At 32.4% G+C, this 9,784-nt stretch overlaps 1 protein-coding gene across 1 annotated transcript in view; it reads right to left on the reverse strand.

Annotated features, from left to right (window-relative positions):
- LOC143048673 (uncharacterized) overlaps positions 1–6,791 on the reverse strand; it is a 70,343-nt gene extending 63,552 nt beyond the window's left edge. Inside the window, exons 1-4 of the mRNA XM_076222479.1 lie at positions 6,674–6,791; positions 1,886–2,049; positions 1,097–1,320; positions 753–882 (exon numbers count right to left, since the gene is read on the reverse strand). Of these exons, the coding sequence (XP_076078594.1) occupies positions 753–882; positions 1,097–1,320; positions 1,886–2,049; positions 6,674–6,746 (591 nt within the window). The 5' untranslated portion in view covers positions 6,747–6,791. The remainder of the gene's footprint in view (positions 1–752; positions 883–1,096; positions 1,321–1,885; positions 2,050–6,673) is intronic.
- Between the last annotated feature and the right edge of the window lie 2,993 nt (positions 6,792–9,784).

Below are 9,784 nucleotides of genomic sequence, written 5' to 3' on the forward strand. Positions count from 1 at the left end.
TAAAGTGTAATACTGAATCCCAAAAATTATACATTGTTATACCAGTTAAATACAGAAAAATGAAGAACAAGAATGTTTCCCCAGTACATGGTTGCCCCATCTGCACTTTCATTTTCTATGTTCAGTGGACCTTGAAAAAGGGAGAAAATCTCTAATTTGGCATTTAAATTAGAAAGATCATATCATCGGTAACATGTGTACTAAGAGTCAAGTTGATTGGACTTCAACTTCATCAAAATCTACCTCAACCAAAAACATTAACCTGAAGCGGGACGAACGGATGCACAGACCAGAAAACATAATGTCCATGAATGGGGCATAAAAACAATTCTTAATTTTCCTCAGACATTATTTCTTAATCATAAAAAAAGCTTTTTCACAAACTCATTTAAAATTCTATGAAGGTTCGACAAAGTCATCAATGTTGAAGAAATGTGACTACAATCTGTGACAGTAATGTTCATAAGTGTTTCTCATTTCTCATTTTTTTTTATATAGATTAGACAGTTGGCTTTTTAATTTGGATAATTTTAAAATTGCCTTTTTTGGGGCCCTTTATAGCTTGCTGTTCCGTTTGAGCCAAGGCTCTGTGTAAATGACCATACTTTGACCTAAATGGTTTACTTTCACAAATTGTGACTTAGGTGGAGACTTGTCTCATTGACATCCATACCACATGTTCTTATAACTATTAACTTCAGAGGATATTTTTGTCTTATTTCTATATTGGTAAAGGAAAGAATTATACTTACTGATTTGATGATATTATTTTCTATATCAGTAAGCTGTGTCTCACGCTGAGAGTTAGACACTAGTTCTATACCAATCTTCACTATACTATTTCGTACTAGACATAGTTCATAAATTGCCTCAAATGGTGTTCTGAAAATTATATATACATGTATACAACACAAAAATATTTTAAAAACATTATACATGTAATTTCCATTCCATTAATTAAAGTGATAAATTAAGCTTGAGATTAATGGAGTGGAGATAACTCTAGCAGAATTACTCACGATTTATAGGAAACCAACAAATCTTTGAGAAAAAAACTTCATACCTGTAATGTATAATTTTAAATACCAAAACTCACCTGTCAAGCCAGTTGACAATACTTTTGAGACTGGTGATAAGATCCGACACAGAGGACAGAATATTGACAGATAGTTTATCATGTGATGTGGAATGTTTAGATACATTGGCAGCATTAGGATTGTTTTCTGATGAGCTAGCCTGAACCTCTCGCTGTAAACTCTTGGCTTTACACCCAAGCTGTAGAGCAAGGTACTGTAGGTTCTCTGTGTCATAACCATACCTCTGAAATAAAATTTGTTAGTATTAGATCATATTAAGATGATATTTATTTTGTAATAGAAAATATATTCAGCATTACATGTACATGACAAGTTGAATGTTTCAAAGGCATCATGACCTTTGTTTTCATGAGCTCATGTATACATGTATGTGTTTTTGTCATATTTGAAGGTCATACGATGACCTGTCATAACTTGTCTCCATGTTTTTTTATCACTTGTGGACATGTAGTTGTCACATTTACCATTGAATCACATCTCATCATTTTTATAAGTACATGTATATCGAAGGAGCACTAATCATCTACCTCTCTCTGTGTACAAATTATTATAAATGTATAACATGTATAAATGTACTTAGTGCAATTCAGACATTTAACCACAATCAAATGAACAAGAACAAACATTTAGAGAGACAAATAGTACAATGTATTTTTGGTTAGGACGTTAAAATTTTGAACAACAGGCTGGGTTGCATTTTTTAATACAATACACTGCATACATTTTGTTAGTGATGGTCATAAGCAGCACTTAGACTAACACAGAATAATCTAAGTTATAAATGTTACCAATGTTTTAAGGAGATCAACAGCCTGCAGAATAAGTTCCTGATGTCCAAGTTTGTTTATTCCTATTTTTTCTAGATCATTGTGAGTCAACATTAACAGTTTCCTCCCCCCTATGCCATGTTCTAGTATCAGATCAGCATACTGGGGCGTCGCCTCATCCAATCCTACAAAATAAAGTACTTAAAATCATATCAACATACATTAAAGATGTATTAACCCATATGTCTTGAGTTGAGAAAAATTTTCCTATAATCTTAGTACCTTTATTATGGAGTGAATCTGTGAAAGCAAGGAATTCTCAGTCTGGTATCTTTTTTAGGCAGTCCACTTAAATGTTTTACACATGCTTATTAGACAGCAATTCCTTAATGTCAGCAGTGCTGAATATCAACTATAAGAAATTAAGAATTAAATTTGTCGAATAATTATGCAATATAGCATTATCGTTTTTTAACCCACTGCTCCATATAGGAAAGGAAGTGTCATCATGACGAGTAAAAGCATCCCCCTGGTCAAATGATGTTCATGAAGTATGGAGATTCATGAACTTATGAACAGCTTATAAAAACTGTTTTCATAGACACTTTTCTGTACATGTCCATGACATGCATGAACTATAGATATCAATATAATGATCATTTTGATTTCATGAAAAATTATTGTATAAAAAAGGTTAATGAAATAAAAAGATTGGATGAAATGAATTTATAGATACAAAAATTGAATCCAAATACCACACTGATAGTTGACTTGTCCAATTACCATATGAAGAGCTATAAAAATACTTTTCATCAAAATTCCTCAATAATTTTTCAAATAAACATTTCATATACAATGTTCAACTACATGTATGTCAGAAACAAATGTAATTTATTGAAAATTATTTTATTTTTGTAAAAATTTGATACAACCATGCATTTTACTTGTGGCTTTTAAAAATGCATGTATAAGAAAAGTAAATTAAAGAACATTGATCATGGTGATAGATTTTCAAGATTCGATAACAGATGTTTATCATTTGATACACATGATACATTTGAATCATCTGTATGTTAGTGTTAAATATCATTTATTTACGTGTACATGTATGTCACAGTTTTATCTTACAGTTTTATGTTACATTTATTTACCAGTACATGTATGTTACAGTTTATATTACATTGATTTACATTTGTTGGTTTTTCCATAGGACAAATGAAGTACATTTTTTGTACATGTATTTACTGGCACTCTATCATGTCTATCTGTTGTCATTAACAAATATTTTTTCCCCATTCATATCAAATCAATATTCTTCAGTTGAGCTTTATTTGCTTCCTTTGAAAATCCAGATATGTTTTCTTTGTTCCATTAGGTACTGGAAACAGGAAATTAAATTTTATTAGTAAACATAAATGTCATACACAAGAGTCCCCTATCCATCAGGTGTCTAACTGTTATTCTGCAGCTGTACTGTTAGAGTCAAATTGGGTAAAAAAAAAAAAAAATATTTGTCAAAATCAGTTGTCTTTTTTTATTGTCTTATAACATGTATAACATTACTTAAAGGAAAAGTACATTTTAATGTAACATTATGTTATCAGGTCCGTAGCCAGGAATTTCCAAAGGGGGTTTCACAAACCTGACTTTAACAGTCACAGCTCTAACAGAACATCGACTTTAACAGTGCTTTTTGTTTTCAAGGGAGGTTTGGACAGGGCCGAACCCCCTTGCTACGGGTGTGGTTAGGCACAAAAAATTACCATTTATCATGATTAATGTCATTCTGCAAGAACTTTTATCGTTTACTCGTCAAGAAGGTACCCATTTATTACGGACCACATACATGTACATGTACACATGGGTTGTATTGCATGCCTTGATGATCTCTTTCTAGGTGATAATTGATCATTGAATACATGCATACATGTACATGTATAAACATGATAAATTGTTATATATTCAAAACTTTGGTAGACATTTAGAAAATAAACAGCTGCGCCATGAGCGCATGATACGCCCGACGTCTTGTGTGGAAGTTTTATGCAATAATCATAAATAGTTTCTGAGGAAGTTTTAAGCAATAACCATTTATTGTTTTTGAGACACGGCGGGACATGTGAAACCCCCCACCCTGGGTTTTTTTTTTTTACAAATATCACTAAAATAAAATTTTGAATCAAACCAAAAAGTATACAGATCTTTAAATTAGTATAACAAAGAAGTGTGTACAGTTTCAAGCAATAATCATAAATTGTTTTTGAGATACGGCGCGACATGTAAAAAAAACCCTCCCCTTTTTTACAAAATACTCAATAACTCAAAAATAAAATTTTGAGTCATCACCAAAAAGAATACAGATCTTTAGATTAAGATAACAAAGAAGTGTGTAAAGTTTTAAGCAATAATCATAAATCGTTTTTGAGATACGGCACGACATGTAAAAACAACCTCCCCCTTTTTTACAAAATACTCAACAACTCAAAAATGAAATTTTGAATCATCACCAAAAAGTATACAGATCTTTAGATTAATATAACAAAGAAGTGTGTAAAGTTTTAAGCAATAATCATAAATCGTTTTTGAGATACGGCGCGACATGTAAAAAAACCCTCCCCCTTTTTTACAAAATACTCAAAAACTCAAAAATGAAATTTTGAATCATCACCAAAAAGTATACAGATATTAAGATTAATATAACTAAGAAGTGTGTAAAGTTTTAAGCAATAATCAAGAAACGTTTTTGAGATACGGTGCGACATGTGAAAAAAAACACACCCCTGTTTTAGTTACAAAGTGCCGTAACTCAAAAAGTTTAAATCTTATTTTCACCAAAAAGTATACAGATCATTTGACCATCATAAGAAACAACTATATTAAGTTTCATGAAATTTGGATAAGTTGTTCTCAAGTTACGGTGCGACATGTTTACGCCGGACAGACGGACAGACGGACGGACGGACGGACAGACGGACAGACGGACGGACGGACGGACACCGGACATTTGTATACCATAATACGTCCCGTCAAAATTTTGACGGGCGTATAAAAAGCATAGTAAGTGGACCAAAACAACCAATGCCACAAAGAAGTGCATGGTAGAAAAGACATGGGTTTATGACTGAAATGTTGCACAAGGAACTTATACCTTTAGAACTAGATGGTTGCATCTCTGGATCATCATGATCATGGTGTTAATCTAATGATTATACATCATACACATAGCAGGGTCAAAACTGGGTTTATATTCTTATTACATGTATTAGGAGCATTTTTATCTTCCAGTAGTTACATTGTGTAATATGTATGTAATTTGCAATGGAAAGTTTAACAGCCATTGAGTCTAGTCCCAATAATTATGTCTTGAAATGCTATAATTATTTTTTTCTTTGAAGGCTTACAGCAGGTCATAACGCCACTCATATTTTCAGTTGGACTTTGAGTAAGAGAAATGCATCAAAGCAAAAATATAACATAGCCTTCTGACACATCATAATTATTAGGACTACCATGTATCCAGGTGTAATGATAAGTCGTTATACTAAGGCTATTTTTTTCTTATTTTTTCTGTAGACTTAGCTTTAATTTTTTATAACCATGCATTGGCAAGCTTGATAACTCGTAATTGTTTGTCAGTAACTAAATGTACGATGATGTCCCATACGGAACCTTCTGGCCTTGTTTGTTTACATTAAAATTTCAATGGCGTCAAAATCACGTGATGTCAATTCGTTATATCCAATCAAATTGCTCTACTGTCAATTAGGGGATTTTTCAGTCTACGGCAATTATGTTATTTCTTTCTGGGATATTGCTTCAAAATATTTTGCAATAGTTCTGGGTTTTATTCAACAGGAAAACTCTTTTTTTGCCATCCCTTTTGATATCAAGGGAATTTCGTATGAATATTTACCCACAGTCATGATGGTCAGAATATCGATCTTTTTATAATGAATAAAAAGAAAATTCTATGAAAAATAAATGTAAATTGTTTCTTATTAACCAACTCTATATGCCTGTTCAAAATTATGGCATGGACATCATTTTTTCATATAGTTTTCCTTTCATTTTGGTTGGGCTTTTTTCACGGGAAAATCGAGAAAGAGGTAAGGAGCATGTCATTTTTAAATTCCTAAAAATACGATTTGCTTGACCTGTATTGCCTGCCACAAGATTGATGACGCTGAATGGAATGTACACAAAGCAATGGAGGCCGGAAATGGGATTTTGTGAAGTTCTAGAATGTTTTTAAATATTCGGAAGTTGGGATTGAAACGGGCATTAGAAAATTGGCATTTTTTGGCAATAATTGAGAACAACAATGAAAACTTACCTTTAGAAATGGTTTTTTATTCAAAAGTGCAGAAAAAAAACATATTTTGCACTGTTTTTCTACGCCAGAAGTACCGTAGTGACATCAATGCGGAGTTTCCCCGTGTGTTAAGTTCAAACACAAATACCTAACGAACTGACAAGATGAACGATCTTAGACTATGGTAGGATATAACCATCAAACCAACCTGTGAAATATTTGCTGCTGGACATTAAACATCAATCAAATCACACATGACCAGCAGTTTAGGGGTAAAAACTCTCATTCAAAGAGAAGGAATTAAGATACGAAAAAATCATCCTGATTGAATCAGAGTGTTTTATTTGCATATTTATAAATAAATTCCGACTGTCACTGAGAGTGCAGGGAAATCCAGGTGTGTGATTTCATGTCTTTCAGAATGCACCAGTTGGTCGTACGTAACTATCAAAATATAAACGGAATCCTACTTCACAGACATGACATATATTCTATACCTTTGATCCAATCAGAAACTAATGCTGGACTCCAGTTTTCGTACAAAATATGATTGACGAATGTCATCGCCATTCCGACAGCTGCATTAGTATATTCTTTTCGGACTTTTTCGCTGTGCGAAGGTAAAAACAACGTACATCCGAACGATCGATGTAAATAAAAAGGGACATAACTCATTTCCCGCGTTTAATCAATAACAACTTTTATATGTACTTCGGGATTTTTTTGCCAAGTGAAGAGCTTCACATAGCTAACACAACTTCTTGGTTCTCATTTGTTACTAAATTATTAAAAGTTTTTGGAATCAAACAAAAAGTAAAACACTTTGGATATAAATCTTTGAATATATCTAACAAATTTAAAATTCACACTAAATATTAAAAACCATTGGTATGTTAGCAAATTAAAGTGCTTCTAATATAAAATAGCCTTTAATTATTTAAAATTTAAACAAAATTTTGGCCATAAAAATTATCTCTCTTTGTTTAAAAACTTTGAGTTCAGAAGAACTATTTGTGTATCTCAGTGATCATAAACTTCAAATAGATTTTGGCCGTTTTTCAATTATCTCACGAAAAGAAACTCGGAATTTCCAAAAAATGCTCTACTGGCTGTGTTGAATATGGAAACCATTTTTCAAATTCATGTGAAAAAAAATTAACTCTAAAAGAGATGCTTTCTACATCTTTGACTTTGTTTGCCATAATTAAAATACAGACGTTACGCGCGATGTTCGTGCCTGTAAGCGTAACAGACGTTATCGCTAAAATCGGACGTTTTTCATGGTTTAGACGTTACAAAAATACTTCTAGAATAAGTAAAGTTAATGTACCTGTCTGGTTAGGGTGAGGGTTGGGATCCCACTAACATGTTTAACACCGCCACATTATGTACGTATTTGCCTGTCCCAAGTCAGGAGTCCGTAATTCAGTGGTTGTCGTTTGTTTAAGTGTTACATATTTGTTTTTTGTTCATTTTAAAATAAATACGGCTCTTAGTTTTCCCGTTTTACATGGTCATTGAGGGGCCTTTTATAGTTGAGTATGCCGTATGGGCTTTACTTATTGTTGAAGGCCGAACGGTGACCTTTAGTTGATAATTTCTGTGTTATTTTGGTCTCTTGTGGAGAGTTAATTGTCTCATTGGCAATCATATCACATCTTCTGTGGGATCCCAATTGCGGTTTCAGTTGTTTTCGACAACTGTCGCTATGGTCGCCTTATATTTCAAATGGAATTATTCATACAGTCATTGTTAATACCAATCAAACAAGATTAACATGTCCAGGTACCTAAATGTCAAATAAGCATCGTCCAAAGAAGAAAAAAACCTTGATAGATACTTTTAAAATTAGGAATTAACGATTTAAAGGACAATTGTGTCACGATCTACATGTATTCTCTCGACATATCTAAATATTCGGCGCTTACAATACGGTAGGCACTTAAAGTTAACCATCGAGGGACGTTAACTACCGAGGGTAGTAATGAATATTCATCTTTACCGGATGATTGACAGCGATGTAAATAAAAACATGAGAGTGATTACCGTGTGTCAACGTCATATCAAATTAATTCAATTTAATTGTTAGAAATACTGTTTTCTGCTGAAAATTAAAAAATAAATAAAATTGAATGGAATGGAATGGAATTGAGCTATGTACAATACAGTAAATATTAGCAATTAGAATTAGACGGTAGACAAGCATATTTTGCCTATTGATTCTTTTTTGCATGCCTATTTGGTTATATTATAATGCACTAATTGTTTTGATACTGTTTAATGTTTAAATAAGACCCATATGTGAACCATTTATGCACTTTTAATATAAGGATCAGATTCACACAGGATCATACAGTTCGAGCTAACTATTTTATGTACGACAGCTATTACTAATGTAACGGTGATGCTGAGATAATCTCCCTTTGCTAGAATATGGGATGATGCAAAATGAACTATATCACTGTGCAAGAACGGAATAGCAAAGTGAATATATAAATCAAACTGTATTGGGATGATTTGGTAAACGTTTATCCAACTTACTGGATATTTTATGAAAGATTTTGCCATTTGTATAGAGGAATTATACCTTTTCAAATAAACTTGGGAGAATAATACACTAATTATAGAATTTTTAGCAACTTAAACGAACTAATCTTGTCAAATATACATCAAATTCATAGTCTTTTGAATGTAAATTTGTTGCGTGCAGTTATTAAATATTTAATGCGATGAGTGTCATTATAACCTGAAATGAGATTTTGATTACAACGATTAAGAAAAAATTCAAACGCAATACTTCAAAATGCGAGTCTTAATTATTGTCGCAATAATAAAAACCTCGCATTAATTTCTGAATTTACAGACATCTGTACCGTCAGCGTACCGTGATCTGTTAAAGGTTTTTTTTAATAGTTAATTCCGGTGTCACTTTGTCTCTTTTAGAGAGTTGTCTCATTGGCAATCATGCTATATCTCCTTTTTTTATATAATAAAACAAAAACCTGAACGACTTTACATTATAAATTAAAATGCATCCTAGTCGTGATGGAGACAGAGTCAAATGAACAAATGGACTAGATGAAACTGAACGAAAAAAAGAAAGAAAACACCAATTTGATCTGATAGGGGTGAATTCTATTCTTTATTAATTCAAACTCGAGTTTGGTTTGGAACCGTATCTATTGTGATTATTACCCAAGGACAGATATTACATATCTGAACTTCGATGCTCGAATTTGAAGTTACCTATTGAGACGGGTAGATGGGCGGGGATCGCGAGGGAAAATAGAATATGTACATTATGTAATGAGGGAATAGGGGATGAGTTTCATATATTGTTTACCTGTAAAAATGCTGATGTTTCTGCTCTTAGATCAAAGTTTGTACCAAATTACTATGTAATGAATCCAAGCAAGAAGAAATTCACTGGCTTGTTGTCTATATGTAACGTACAAGTTCAAAGGAAATTATCAATTTTCGTGAAGAAAATCATAAAATACCTAATCTAATTATACCAATTGTCTTTTAAAATATACTATGTATTTGTGTTTCGTTTGTCCTGTCTCGCTATGTATTATCTTAATATGGTTGTATATATTATTGTCCTC

Source organism: Mytilus galloprovincialis, chromosome 10 (genome assembly GCF_965363235.1).
Source record: "Mytilus galloprovincialis chromosome 10, xbMytGall1.hap1.1, whole genome shotgun sequence".
NCBI lineage: Eukaryota > Metazoa > Mollusca > Bivalvia > Mytilida > Mytilidae > Mytilus > Mytilus galloprovincialis.